At 39.8% G+C, this 15,196-nt stretch overlaps 1 protein-coding gene across 1 annotated transcript; it reads left to right on the top strand.

The window, feature by feature from the left end:
• Positions 1 to 906: 906 nt before the first annotated feature.
• On the top strand, positions 907 to 13,760 carry si:dkey-283b15.4 (cytohesin-2). The gene is made up of 12 exons (XM_037785112.1): positions 907 to 1,114; positions 4,028 to 4,178; positions 5,887 to 5,953; positions 6,052 to 6,170; positions 6,257 to 6,337; positions 6,572 to 6,684; positions 7,664 to 7,812; positions 7,926 to 8,037; positions 8,712 to 8,788; positions 9,948 to 10,019; positions 10,111 to 10,265; positions 10,464 to 13,760. The coding sequence occupies exons 1-12, from the start codon at positions 1,048 to 1,050 to the stop codon at positions 10,549 to 10,551; spliced, it is 1,251 nt and encodes a 416-aa protein (XP_037641040.1). The 5' UTR covers positions 907 to 1,047; the 3' UTR covers positions 10,552 to 13,760.
• The last annotated feature ends 1,436 nt before the right edge of the window (positions 13,761 to 15,196 follow it).

Raw genomic sequence — 15,196 nt, 5'->3', positions numbered from 1 at the left:
GATCAAAAGCTCCAGAACGGCCACTAAATGGACCTTCAGGTGAGATTGCATTGTCAACTGCTGTCTCCAAGATCCAGAATGAACTTTGTCTCAACATTTTAGCCAACATGGATGAGAAGTCCTTAAAGTGCCATGATGACAGAGCAAAATCCATCTGCTGATGAAGACAATTTGGTAGTTACAATCAAAAGCACCAGAAAAGCTACTAAATGGACATTGTGGTGAGATTGTCAAATACCAACTGGATTAATTTTAAAGGTTTGCAATCCTTAGGTGTCCATGCATGTCCAACTTTACTTTTGGACCTTTATATTTCGTGTCATTGCAATGACTGATCTCACCTTAAAATTACAATTGTGCTTTATATTAAAACAAACATGAAAATCTCACTTTTTAAAATATGGGACCTTTAAGTTAATTTATTTAATCTGAGTAGGGATACACTGATCTGACTTTTTCAGTCCTGATACCGATAGCGATACTTTGGCTTTGGGTATCGGCCGATACCGAGTACTGATCCGATACTAGTGTTTAATTAATAAACTGTATGCCTCACTGTGTGGAAGTGACTGGATTCATTCTTTCATGTGTAAGGAAACATCAGGCTTGGCTTAAACATTAATTTACTAACTTTGTAAAACGAAATGTGACCAATAAATACATAGATATAAATTTGCTTTATAATAAAAAAAAGTGAAAATCTCACTTTTTTATAATATGGGACCTTTAAGCCTTGTGAATATAAAATAAATAAATAAACGAACAAACATTAACTTATCACTGTTTAACCATTATACTTTGTCCCAGCTGCCCTTTATTTAACTGCATTTATGCCAAACTTCATTTTTTTTGCCTTTACTAAATATAAGTGGTTGTATTTTGAAAAGCTACTGACCGGAAGTCGACTCCTCGACAGCCAGACACCGCTTCCGGTGTCGCCACCTTCTTTGTCTCCGGCCCAACATCTCGACACCAGGGGCTGTCTGTTTTTCACCCTTTAGTTTGGAGGATATATTTACACATATATCCCGTGTTTTCTGATATTGAATGACAGTCGACTCTGAACTATTTATGCCTAAAAGCAAAGCGCCAAAGATGGATGAGCTGGACTACAGTAAGTGGTTTTACTAATGAGCTACAGTCTACCGCTAGCTAACTGAGGCTAGCTGCAGCTGCTGGCTCAGTTTATCTGCTCAGGTGTGACACAAAGATCATTCTGTTGAACATCTACATGAAAATCATCGACCTTATATTATCTGCTGTCTTTCCTGAAAAGTATAGGTGTATATGTAAACCACATCTTGGTTAAAATAAGCCACACAGATGCTTTAGCTTCGCCTAACGACAACTCAATATTGATTATTTCACTGTGTGCTCGGAGCTAACGTTCAGCTAACGTTGCTGGGCAACACCCTGACCAGCCTGCAAGTTACACAAGAGCTTTGTTAAAAATATGCAGTGCTTATACTGTTGAATGATGTGTTATCATGACCCTGTGCTGCTGAAGTATGTGATGAATCAAACCACACAGTTGATCCAGACTGTGGGCGTGGTTGGTTGGTGGTATTTAAAGCAGCTGTTTGTTTTGCAGAGTAAACACACACTGGTGTCTGGGAGCCTTTGGGTGCTGCCTACTGCTGATCACAAGCTGCTATACTTTGAGCTCTAGATCTGGACAAAATAAATCAGCACGATATTTTGTGCAAAAAACATCAACACCAGAAATATTTCATTTCAAAATGTATTTCGAACATGATGTGTTTCTAATATTTAGATAGATAGATAGATAGTAACTTTATTGATCCTGAGGGATATTCAAGTTTCCAGCATCACAGTTCCATAGTGCAAACATGTTAATAAAAAGGCAGTAAAAAAGTTAGTAGTGCAAAGTACAAAAAATATACCAGATATAAAAATACCAGGAGATGAAGAGAATTGTTAAAAATTAATATAGTGCAGGGTAACAACTGAGATACAGGACTATTAAAAATGTGAATATAGGGCAATAAGTGATATAGTGCTGGATAATAAAATATAGGAGATATACAGTAGAGACCAGGGCATTAAGAAATGTAAAATATAATATAATATATTGCGGGATGAGAACTGAGGTAGAGAGGTTTTTTTTATTCTTTTTTTTAAATAAACTAGAGTGCAGAATAAGCTGTACATTATTGGTAGAATACAGTAAAACCCGTCTATTAAGGTGCAGAGTAGAGCTGTTGGTGGTGTGGAGAATTAAAAAGTCTATTAAAGTGCACTGTGTGCATTATTATCTGTCTTATTCTCCCCAAACTGACAAAAACTGACAAAATATTAAAAAAAAATCCTCAGCATAATACAATATTCAACAGCAACCACAGTCTCCAAAGTGATAATTAAGTTGAATCATCATCTCTATAAAACAGTTAAGATAAAAAATTTAATATTATATAATTTATCATGGTATGATTAAGTGCAGGGCTGGCGTATTAGATTGCCTAAGTTTCATTTAGGTGTAAACTGGCATCTGGGTGTACAAGTCAATCTAAGTTTGTCTGTGCTGTTAAAACATATTTACATGGCAGCATTTCTTTATAATTGAAATACAAAAAGGTAACAGGAGTAGATTTTTGACAAATAACTTTAGAAAATTGTGTAACTCAGCTGTAGTGCAGACTTCAAAACTACAAAAAAAACAAATATGATTTTACAATAGCGGAAATTCCTGAGAAGATGCCTGATTATTATGGTGTCGATATATCACCCAGCTGTCCATTTTAGTATCACCTTTCGCTACATCCCTTATAACTGTGTTGATAGAATTGCTTTTGTTAAGGTTTTCATGCCATGAAAATAAGAGAGACTCTGCAAGTGATTAGCACCAATGAAAATAATATGAATTTATCCTTCTGTCAACATCAACTAAACAAATATCTGTTTTACCTGTATGGCACTGTGTTGCACTAGCCTGTTTGGAGACCTCTGATTCTGCCCGGATCTTAAATTTAATCAAGTAACTGATGGAGCAGGATTCAGTCTAAATATCACAGTACCTCACTGTGGACACTTTTCCCAGGGACTACTTCTTTAATAGTAAGTAGATGCAATGAAAACAGTTCACAGGGAGCTGCACTAATGAAAATCCATTCACCTTTTATTATATTAATTATATTGTGTTGGTGGCTAGAGTCCCAGAGGGGATATCTCATCATCCAGCAAATTCAACTAAATAATTTGCCCGGCTTGATACCACTAGTGATAAACAATATTTATTTTGTGATTTTTGTTAACCAAGTTTTAAACTAATCCGTGTGTTTTACCAGTGAGGGGCTGGAATTGGCTGTTAGAGCCAACACGTAGATGTTTGTCATTCATATAAGTGTACTTGTGGGAGAAATGTTTTTAGAATGAAACCTGACTGACTCTTTTACTGTAGCCTTGAGCCTCTGTCTGTGTTGGAGTCTGTTGAGTCCATGATGTGTTTGTCTGCTCCATTAGTGGAGTGTATCACAGTTTAGCTGGTGGCCAGTGTTAATGCTTTACATTATGTTACAGTGACGGATCAGGAGACTGCTGATTTTCAGTGTTTTTTCACAGGTTGCACAAACTAGTGCAATGAAGTGATGATAAAGGAATAGGGTAGGAGGGACAAGAAAGTGACAGATTAAGGAAAATGTTTGGACATGTGGTGTAGTAGTAGTAGATTAAGAGGCATTTTTATCTTTACAAAAGAAAAACAAAACAGTCAAGTGTCCTCACCCAGTGCCTTAGTTTCGACTACATGTTTTATATTCACATTTGCTGACTTCAGCTACTTCTGTTACTACCCTACTACTCACACTCCTCTCCATTGTAAGATATTGATAGAATGAATTAGTCATGACCAATTTGAGCAACAATGCAGTTCTCAAAATAGTTGTTCTTGATGGCTTTTTATGTTACTAATATAGCCCCGATCTGCCTTAGGTTATTGGGGCACAGTCACAGTTTGTTGTATCTGCAGCAGCAGCAGTAATGGAGTCATTCTTCTTCTCTTCCCTTACAGTCCCAGTAGACCTGAGCCCAGAGGAGCGCTCTGAGCTGGAGGACATCCGCAGGAGGAAGGGCGTCCTTCTGCAGGAGATCCAGAGGCTCAGAGAGGAATTGAGAGAGGCAATTTTGGAGGTGGAAGGACTGGAGACCAGTACTGAGGGCAGGTAAGAAGAAAATGGGGCGCCTGGGTTAGCTCAGTTGGTAGAGCGGGCGTCCATGTATTAAGGCTTGGTCCTGACCGCGGCGGCCCGGGTTTGAATCCGGCCTGTGGCCCTTTCCGCATCCACTCTCTCTCTCCCCCCTTTCAAGACTCTATCCACTGTCCTGTCACAAAAATGGAAAAATGCCCCCAAAAAAATAACTTTAAAAAAAAAAGAAAATGCACGGTAACATTGCTACTATAGTCTATGTAGAATTAGATTCCACTGGTGGCTGCGGAGAGTTTTTTCCGACTCTTGTGGTCCAAATAATTCCAATAACTCTGTCGTTTGAAAGTCCATAAACAAAAGGTTTATTTAAATAAAATAGATGCAAGCACTTCCAAAATCCATGACATGTTTTTGTTCCATGAAAAATTCATTTATCAAACCATATCTGACAGCGTTTAATGTTTCAAAACAAACATCTTCACTGCGGTCAAAAAACGTTTTGCTCTGCCGCTTGCCACACACAATGGTAGGCACACACCAGAATATATGGAGCGGTCTACATGGGATACGCCTTTCCTATGACTCTACCTATACACAGCACTATACTATGCAATTTTAAAAAATAAATAAAAATTAAAAAATTAGACCCCTGTAATGTCTTGCCTGCCAACAATATAATTAAATCATATTTATATTTACATACCCATAACAAAAAAAACAGCTTTGGTTCCAACAGTCTATCAATATTGGTTTCTGTGTTTTGCACGGCCAAAATGAGAAGGGTTGGCTTTCTTGATCGCAATAGTGTGAACAGTTTTATTCATCATTCCCCAATACATTATCGCTTGCAGTTAGTCAATCAAATCAACAAAGCCGAGCACTCACACCAGCGTTTGCTCATTTCACCAGCTGCACTTTAACAGCTTTTACAAACATGTCAGATTTGATTTAGAGTTTACTGCAGTCCTTGCTGCTATATATTCACATCACCTTTTCACCATTGTTCATCTTTTTAATGCCTCATATTATTGCACATACAAACAGGTGCTGTGGATCTTTAGCTGACGTTATAGTGTTGTCATTGATGGGTATTGATTCTTTGATAAAGTGCCTTCTTTAGAGTGGTCGTTTAAGGTCTACTAATATAAAAGTAATTTAGTTATAGCTTATAGTTTTGATATATATCATTTTTTAACAATTTATTGCCCAAAGTGATGTTATTTCTGCTTTTGACAGTCAAATAAATGCAATTTTAACAACTTGAAGTACGGCTGGCGCAATAACCGCAATATTGCAATACTGCGCTGTTGGCAAGCCCACCGCAGGGGATGGCAAGCAACCGCCACAACCACTATGTTCACATTTTTTTCTTTTCAAATTCTTTGCAATAGGAGCGCCGCATATTTCGCATATATCCAGAGCAAGTACTCTACCTTGTGCGGACATTTTTACTTTTGTGGATATTCCGTATCATAGCAACCAGACGCAACCCAACATAGCAACCTGCTGCCCCCCATTGCCCTTCTGTGTTCTGCATTTAACAATAAACAAGTATTTCATTAGTTTTAAAATGGTCATCTTTGTCATTTAAAAAGCAACAATATACCTTATAATAGCCTAACAATAAGGCTTATTTATATAGCATGAAAAGCAGAATAAATTGAGTAATTTGCAAAGAAAAAAAATAGCACTAAATTCTTTCTTACATTTTTGCTCTCTACAGTAAAACTCTCCAGAAAAGTAGGCATGTGGCAATGGGAAGGAAGAAATTCAACATGGACCCTAAAAAGGTAAAACTCTTCAATACTAAGTACGCGTCTACTCTGTCTTCACTCTGTCTTGACTCTGTCTTGGCTGTGGGATGACGGCCTTTGCCCCCTCTCTGCAGGGCATTGTGTTTCTGGTGGAGAATGACCTGCTCAGACACACTTCAGAGGACATCGCTCAGTTCCTCTACAAAGGAGAGGGCCTCAACAAGACCGCTATAGGAGACTACCTTGGAGAAAGGTGCTTGGTCTTGAAATATCTCCTGTCCCTTTTCTCCTTTTGCCTCAGACATTTTTAACTGTGATCTCTCTGTTGCTGTTCTGCAGGGACGACTTCAACATCAAAGTTCTTCAGGCTTTCGTTGACCTCCATGAGTTTACTGATCTCAACCTCGTCCAGGCCCTCAGGTAAACTGTGTCTGTTTGGCTTTTTGTTTTGTTTTTAACCAAGGACAAAATCTCTTGAATAATGTCCTGGCATTCGCTGCTAAACAAACTTTCCCCACAATGGAAAGTCCCACTCTCACTCCAGGTTAGGGAAGGGAAACTTATGCAAGAGAGTAGTAATGACTGTATACCTCTGTCTCGACTGCCAAAGTTCTTCTCTCTGACTTGACCTAAACCGTGACCTGTTTTCTGCAGACAATTCCTGTGGAGTTTCCGTTTGCCTGGTGAAGCCCAGAAGATCGACAGAATGATGGAGGCCTTTGCTCAGAGATACTGCCACTGCAACCCCGGCGTCTTCCAGAGCACTGGTAAACACAAACACATTACATTGCATTTCATGAAGGGTAATCTGTTACCAACCTAATATAGGATGTTGTGACTTCTGTGTGTGTTTGGGTGCTGTGCCCTTAAGTCAAGCTCTATTTTCCTATGATGGATCACAGGAAGGGGCACTTCCTAGAAGGTGTGCACTCACACGAACAACAAGCCCCTTACCAGAAATGACCAGATATGAAAGCATGCAGAGTCTGCCAAGTTATTAACATTGCTTTTCAGTAGAAAACATTTTTTTCATTAATTTATTACACGGCTTTGTTGAATACTCAATTCTGATTGGTCAATCACGGTGTTCTACGGTCTGTTATTTCTTTATAGCAGACCGTTGATATGGACGCAGTTCTGATGTTGGACTCTGGCGTACCGTTTTTGTGTCAAATTATTGATTTCTTAAGTAAGTAGCCGTGTAATAAGCGGGATAATGTATAGCTAGCAGCTCATTGTTGTGAAAGTAATCCCTTCAGACACCTCCGGTTCGCGTTGGGGTCCACTCGAACCTTTATTTTGAAATTCCCATGGCACGGGAAGCCCATTTCATTCCTAAACGTCCAAATCTGAGGTCTATTTTTATTCTTTTCGCGTCAGGGTCCACCCATTGCCCTGTCGGGGTTTCTTTCACAACAATGACCAGCTCGCTGTGCATTATCCCTTACATATCGTGTCATGATGAAACTGGTGATTTATACCCCTGGTAAATAGGCATTCAGTATGGGCCCCTCTCTGCACAGCTATTCATTCTAGTATCTTTGTGGGTCCCCCTCACATGCGAGCCCTGTATACTCAGTCTCCTCTTTCCCCCCAGGCCTACACCTCTGGTGTAAAGTAGCATTTTTGAATCAGGGTCAAAACCAATTGTTTTTGTTTTTGATTTCTGATTTTAAAGGTAAATTCGTTATTGAAGTTTTAGTTTTTGTGCAGATCAAAACTCTCTTGCGTCTCTCGTGTTTGCAGACACATGTTACGTGCTGTCATTTGCCATCATTATGCTGAACACAAGCCTCCATAACCCAAATGTGAGGGACAAACCTGGTTTGGACCGTTTCATCTCGATGAACCGAGGCATCAACGAGGGAGGAGACCTGCCCGAGGACCTGCTCAGAGTACGATGATCTCTACCTTTTTTCTCCTGTGGACATGGCAAAGTGACAATAAAAATGAACACAGTTAAGACATATTAGTGCACTTATTTTTACTATCTTGTGTGTTATTCCAGAATCTCTACGAAAGCATTAAAAATGAGCCCTTCAAGATCCCAGAGGACGACGGCAACGACCTGACGCACACCTTCTTCAACCCGGACAGAGAGGGCTGGCTTCTTAAACTTGGTGAGATGATGCCAGTGAGGCTTTTTTGCTTTGTTGTGGAGTGCTTCTACCTTACATGTTGGCTTTAACACTGATCTTGTGCAATTAAACAAATCCAGTATGTTGGTGTTACAGATGTCAGGAGCGTAAATTCCAATTGAGGAAAGACATATTCTGTATGCTAGTGTACTTTGTTCTGTCTTAAGGCTTTGTGCTATGATGAAGCTGTCCTCCTGTCTCTGAGGCTGGCTCTTTGCCTCCACTTGAATTGTCAGCTCACAGTGTTGTGGCATTTGAACATTGCCATAGCATGATGGTGAACAAGAGACTCACTTTCTTGCGTCGTGGCAGTCTAAAAATCTGATTGTTTTCTTTTGCATGGCGGGGCCTGTGATCCGTTTGTCACTAATATAATCTCTTTCTCTTCCTCCTCCCCGTCCGTCTCTCTCTTTCTCTATTTGTCCTCTGTCTTCCTCTAAATCCTCCGGTCCCTTTTGTCTCTGCTTCTCTACTGCGATTTCCACCCTCTACCGCTGCTGCTTGTTTTCTCAGGAGGTATGTACTGACAGTTGTTGTAGTTAAAAAAGTAGCCATGTAGTTAGCTGTAAGAATGTAGAAATTGTAGAAAAGTATCCCTTCAATTTTGACCCCCCCCCTAAGGAAATCTCTCATTCATCATCATAACTGTGTTTCAGGGGGACGAGTGAAAACCTGGAAACGGCGATGGTTCATTCTCACAGACAACTGCCTTTATTACTTTGAATACACCACAGTAAGTCTGTGTCAACATTTGAGTGTATTTCACATCGCCACGCCTTGTAGATTCATCTGGTGCATTAAACTGTCCTAACAGGATGTTCTTGCTGTATTTCTATTGGCTTTTCTGAGGAAGAAAAGCAATATAATCAGTGGTATTGTTGTGTTATCTTGCAATAAAATGTAGTAATGGGTAGGGCCGTCAGAAAAATCGCAATCTTGCAATACCGCACTATTGACAAGTCAACCGAAGGGGATGGCAAGCAACTGCCACAACTGCTATGTTCCCATTTTTTTTTTTTTTATTCTTTGCAATGGGAGCGCCACGGCAGCTGACGAGGTATATTGCGCTGAGCGCTGCACTGTTTATTTCTGTTATTTATTGGGTAAATCACTGCGCTCATCAGTGTCACCTTTTACCCAGCCGTCCAATCACAATGGAGGAGGGCTGGGACAAAAATACCACCTACATGTAGGCTACAAGTGCTGAACAACAACAATGGAGGAGAAATTAATACACACAGACCGAGGGGTCCGTCCTCTCTCCCTATACGTGTTTCAGCCTTCCCTTTATCCAGAGCAAGTACTCTACTTTGTGCCGACATTTTTACTTCTGCGGATATTCCATATGATCGCAACCAAAGCGTTTCAGCTAAAAAAAAACGCTGCCCCTCATTGTCCTTCTATGTTCTACATTTAACAATAAACAAGTATTAATTACTATCTTTGTTATTTAAAGAGCAACAATATACCTAATAATAGCCTAACAATAAAGCTTATTTATACAGCACTAAAATCAGGATAAATTAAGAAATAAGCAAAAAAAAAATTAACTATCACCGCAGGGGAAATTCCTTCTCCGCAACAGCCCTAGTAATGTTTACCACTGCAAGGCCGCTGGGAAATTGTGATTGTTTGTTGAAGCTTATTTGGGGCCTTAAGGTAAACTCAGAAATGGCAAAAATGTACTGTATCTGCAAGAAAGTTGGGTTACTGAACTTCAGGATTAGATCGATTAACTGTGTTAATCCCCGGAGGACAAATTGGTTTGGTTTCCCACAATAGTAACAAAAGAGACACAAGTCAGACTGGTCACAACGACGACATATCAAAGACATGCATTTGAATGTTGCAGCAACTCTTTTGGCCCTAATCTGCTGTTATTTCACCTACAGGATAAGGAGCCGCGAGGTATCATTCCCTTGGAAAACCTTAGCATCCGTGAGGTAGAAGACCCAAGAAAACCTGTAAGTTTGTAGGCAAATATCATTTGTAAATTTCACAATATATTGCATATTGTGATTGTTTATCCAATTGTCTTTGCCTTTCTCCCAACAGAACTGCTTTGAGCTGTACATCCCCAACAACCGCGGTCAGCTGATTAAGGCGTGTAAGACGGAGGCTGATGGGAGAGTAGTGGAAGGAAACCACAATGTGTACCGTATCTCCGCCCCCACACCCGAGGAGAAGGACGAATGGATCCACAGCATCAAGTATGGAAATGGAGGATAATGTCACAGGAATATGGGGGTAGTGGTTGACCAGTGAGAAATTATAGCTGAACACTAGGTAGCATGTTGTTTAGGGGCCTAATTTCGAAATCCTAACTGCTGTCTGGATGGTATATACCTTTTGTACCTGCATATTTTCTTAATCCACCCCACTCAATAGTGTTTCTTTGTCACCTACAGATCTGCTGTCAGTGTTGATCCCTTCTACGAAATGCTCGCTGCCAGGAAGAAACGTATATCACTGAAGAAGAAGGAGGAACAACCGTAGAGTATTCCCTTCATTCACTCCCTGTTTTCCTTTGTCCTTCTCATCCCTCCTTCCAACACGGGACACATGTTTTCATCCCTGCTCCTCACGACCTGTTCATAAGTTTCGTTACCTCTTTTTCCCCCGTCCCCAAACACACCCTCTCCCTGATATGAGGACTCCTTGCTATCCTGTCTACCAGACTCTTGAAAGCCACATTTCAGAGTGAAGCGCTCACCCACTGTGTGGCTGCCTGTTTGTTATCTTGGTTCTTACACTACTGTTGTCATACGCAACCTCACACACTACAGCCAGAGCACACCGCCTGTCCCGTCTTCTCACCACATTCCTCTCTCGTTAAGCATTTAAGTGAACTGTAAAACGTGTCTTAGACCATATCCACGCTAATGTTGGTGATTTCAAAAACACATTTGTCCTTTTTGGGCCTTTCACATTTAGTCAACTTCTCAAAACTGCTCACCGAATGTGGACAAATTTGCAAACGCTGGGAAAATAGAAGATTTAAAAATTATGCCGCTGAATCATTTTTGAGACGGCGTTATTTTCTTAACCAAAACTATGACGAAATATGTTTGTCAACAAAAAAAATTTCCATGACTAATACGAGACGACAAGACGGCACCGACGCCTTTAAACACTAACAGTGGCGATGTCAAACATGCAATATCGTTGACGAAAAAAGACAGGACTTAAATGTAATTTCTCTTTTTGTCACCCCTCTCTCTGTCTCAAACACACGGCGCTCGGTCCGTCTCTGGACTAAAACGATTTGAGTTGTCGTCGATTAAAACTAGACTATAACTATGAAGGATAAAAATGACTAAAATGTTACTAAAACTAATAAGCATTTTTGTTTTAAGACTGAATCTAAAATAGCTGCCAAAATGAACATTGTTTTGATATTCTTCTTACTTCCTCATTTACAGTTGCTTCGTAAACCACAAACAATAAAAACAGCAGACATATGTGAGGCTGGCAGCTGAAGCATGCGTTATAGAAGACATTTAATATTTCTCTTTATGTATGGCGGACTTTTAGACTATTATCTGAATCTGAACGTATCTTCTTTTTTTTTTTTACATCTATCTGCATTAGTGTGAATATGGTCTTATTCAGGGTAGCAAGCAGCTTCAGTCCTCGTGACGTCTTTCTCTTTCGTTGATGCTGCCTGAATGAGAACTTGCCTTTCTTGATTGTGCTTACCCCAGAAAACAATGTGAATTCACAATTAAAACACTAACAAGATTTACTTTTAGTTGAAGTTTGGTCAGAGAGGAATCAGTTTAAGTCAAAGCAACAAATGATTTCAGATTACTGAGATGTGCCCTTTGCTTCCTATAGTAGTCTTAATGGCTTTGACACACACACTACTACTGTCTACACTACTGTAACCATTATGTGAGGAAAATGTCACTGTTCGTTACTGTTGATCTTCAAATACAGTCGGGTCTCCAGGGAGAAAGGTTGCTTTACTCGCAGAAATAACGGAGACGGCTGTTTCTCCTTCCAGATAGCTGCTTGTTTCAGCTCACTGAGACAACATATCTGTTCTTTAGCATGTTTCTTTACATGTTTGAGCAATATCAGAGTAGTTCCAGTCTGTAGGCTTGTTTACAAATCCTTTATAACACTATACTGAGCAGCGATCATCATGTCCTCTCATATGTAATGTTCTCTCGCATGCCACAATTCATTTCCTTCTTGCTCAACAACTACAAGACGAACACTGACATCTCTCTCCCAAGTAATAACTCCGTCAGACGTTTAACTGTTAGAGCCTGGTCTGTCGCGCTATAGTGAGTTTTCAAGAAATCACAAAGGCAGCTCATTACAATGTATACTTTTTGTAAATAGATGTTAGCATATTTGTTTACGATACACATAGAAATGATTTAATTTATTCTTTATCTTTTGTTAAAATCGGATTTTTGTACGAGCTACTGTAGGACTGCATGTTGATAAACTGAATTGGCGTAGGTACGGATGCGTCGCTGATCATGCTAGTGCACTGATTTGAAGTGTTAGTGTTCCCTGTTGACATGGAAAAATTGCATTTAATATGGAAGTTGATTTATGCGTAGAGTAAATTGTCTTAATTGTAGTTTCTTTGGGAAAATAAGAAGATATTTAGATGTTTAGTAGTCTGATTTCTCTCTTGACCACCCTGTTGGTTTTTGGAGTAAAACAGACTCGGTAAAGCACAACCAGTAATGTTAAAACTAACGTCCAGTTTTTGGTTCATTGGCTGCCCGGTGTCCACTTGAAGTGTGAGGAAGCGATTTACAAGCTGAAAATGTTCCACCGTACCACAGTGATAGAAATGAAGAGGCAACAAAACAAGGAACACTAACAAAGCTTTGATTCATTATATAATAGTAAAATTATCCAGATGTAATGAATCAGTAACAAGTTTAGATTTGTGTCCAGTGATAGATTTGCTTGACATCCAGTTCATAAACTTATTACTAGTAGTTTATTGGATTGGCTTTTTTTTTTTTAGATGGTAGTGAAAATAATTGTCTACTGCACTTTATCAATTTTAGCATTTTGGAGAAAATGCTGTTACTTTGACTGTCCATTACTCTGTAGCACCCTCTACTGGTGATCTCACACACTGCAATATGCTGAAGGATGAACCATGAACTGTGTAGATAAACTGTATTACGCCGCCGCCTGGTCAATGCCAGCTATGACAGTTTCTGACCAACATGTGCTGTATTTGTTCACCTGATAAAGATCATGTTGTTTGAAGCTGAATGGGTTATTTTCTCTGTGATCAGAACACCTTGTTTTAAAGATACAGCAAATACAAATGCAGATCTAGGATTGCCTTTTACTCTCCTACTTCATCAAACTGACAAAGGCCTAACTTTATATTTCCATGTAAGTGTGTCAACACAACACATGGGACTTTCTGTAGGCCTTCACTTTCTGGGTATTCTTGAAGTGCAAAGTTGCCAAATATAAACCTGTTGGGACAACAAATGTTTCCTTCAAAACAAATGATTGAACACTGAAATGATTAGAATGAAACTGGGCCTCTGTTTTTTGATTCCACCTCTTTCAGAAAACGTGTTTATTTTGTATTTATTTATTTTTATTTACTGTGAGGTGAAGATGGATAGATCATCTGTAAATGTAGCAAAAGGAAAAACCACGATACATTGGTGCCAGTAAAGTACTGTGTAACAATAAAAGGTAAACAGAAATGATGGATTGCTGCATGTGTTTTTGTTTCCTCTGGGTTTTGGTCTTTATATCTCAGCCGCTAAGTCAAGTCAACTTTATTGATAAAGGCAAATATCACGAATTTGCCTCAAGTGGTTTTACAATCTGTATATCATAGGACACCTTCTACCCTTTTATACCCCCGATTCAGTTAAAGGTCCCATATTATGCTCATTTTCAGGTTCACACTTGTATTTTGTGTTTCTACTAGAACATGTTTGCATGCTGTAATGTTAAAAAAAACAACTTTATTTTCCTCATACGGTCTGCCTGAATATACCTGTATTTACCTTTCTTTGAAACGCTCTGTTTTAGTGCATTGCACTGGAATTGCGTTGCTAGGCAACAGTTTGGGTCCATGTTTACTTCCTGTAAGCTGATGCTATTTACATACACAGCAACAGGAAATAAACTGGGACACATTTAGAATGTTTACGTTTAAAATCGTGTGATGATCTATATATTGTATATTTGTGACATCACAAATGGACAGATTCAGTTACAGATACAGTTTCAAACGCACAATTTCTGAATACGGGCTGTGTGTATTTCTCCGTATATTGAGCGTTTTGATAGTTTAACAGTATTTATATAATCACTTAAAGGGACTGTTTGTAACTTCTTACACGTATAAATCACCCGGGTCGGTGTCCCATGCGCGCTCGCGTGTGGCTACGCTGTTCAGACGAGACTCCAACACAAACTACATGGAAGCACCAAAACCGCAAAGTTATATCTAGTGAAGCCTGTCTGTTAAACAATCTTGGTCGCGGTCAGAGGATGCAGGGGAGACCGTAGCTTTGTTCTCTAGGGCCGGAGTCTCTGCTGTACTCTGCTCCTCTGCTCCGCTGCCTACCTGCTTGCCTTCACTCAGCTCGCTCCACCTCACGTTCATGCGCGCACACTACACACTGCAGGAGAGTTAGTAGCTCTGAGAATATCTAGTGAATGTACAGTGGACATTTGTGCAGAAATAACTGTTGCATCTCCTCCAGACCAACAGAGGTTTTTCCGTGTCTTGTGAAGTGACGGGGCTCCGCAGCGAGAAACGTTATCGTCTCTGACCGGGTGCCGGTGTTTCCCCTGTTCCCTCCGGACGCGGTCGGGAGGCTGAAGCAGGAAAAGCCAACACTAGGATCAGCATTGATTCATGGAGAGACCTTCGTCTGGTCAGTTAACATTACTGCCAAGCAGATGAAATATAGAGTGATATTGTGGTTTTAGCTGACGTGTGTCGCCTCACTGTTTTGAGCGATGCTCGTTCATGTCTATGTAGAACAAGCAAGCACCTTAAGCGATTTAACGGCCACAGGTGTCGCTGTTAACAAGCATTTCTGATTCTTACAAACAGTCCCTTTAACTTTGCATATAGTGGCATCATCGGGTAAAAAAAATTGGATGACATTCCCATCAGCCT

This window comes from Sebastes umbrosus, chromosome 11 (assembly GCF_015220745.1).
Source record: "Sebastes umbrosus isolate fSebUmb1 chromosome 11, fSebUmb1.pri, whole genome shotgun sequence".
Classification (NCBI taxonomy): domain Eukaryota; kingdom Metazoa; phylum Chordata; class Actinopteri; order Perciformes; family Sebastidae; genus Sebastes; species Sebastes umbrosus.
Note: the sequence above shows the minus strand (reverse complement) of the source record. Positions and strands in the feature narration are given on the sequence as shown.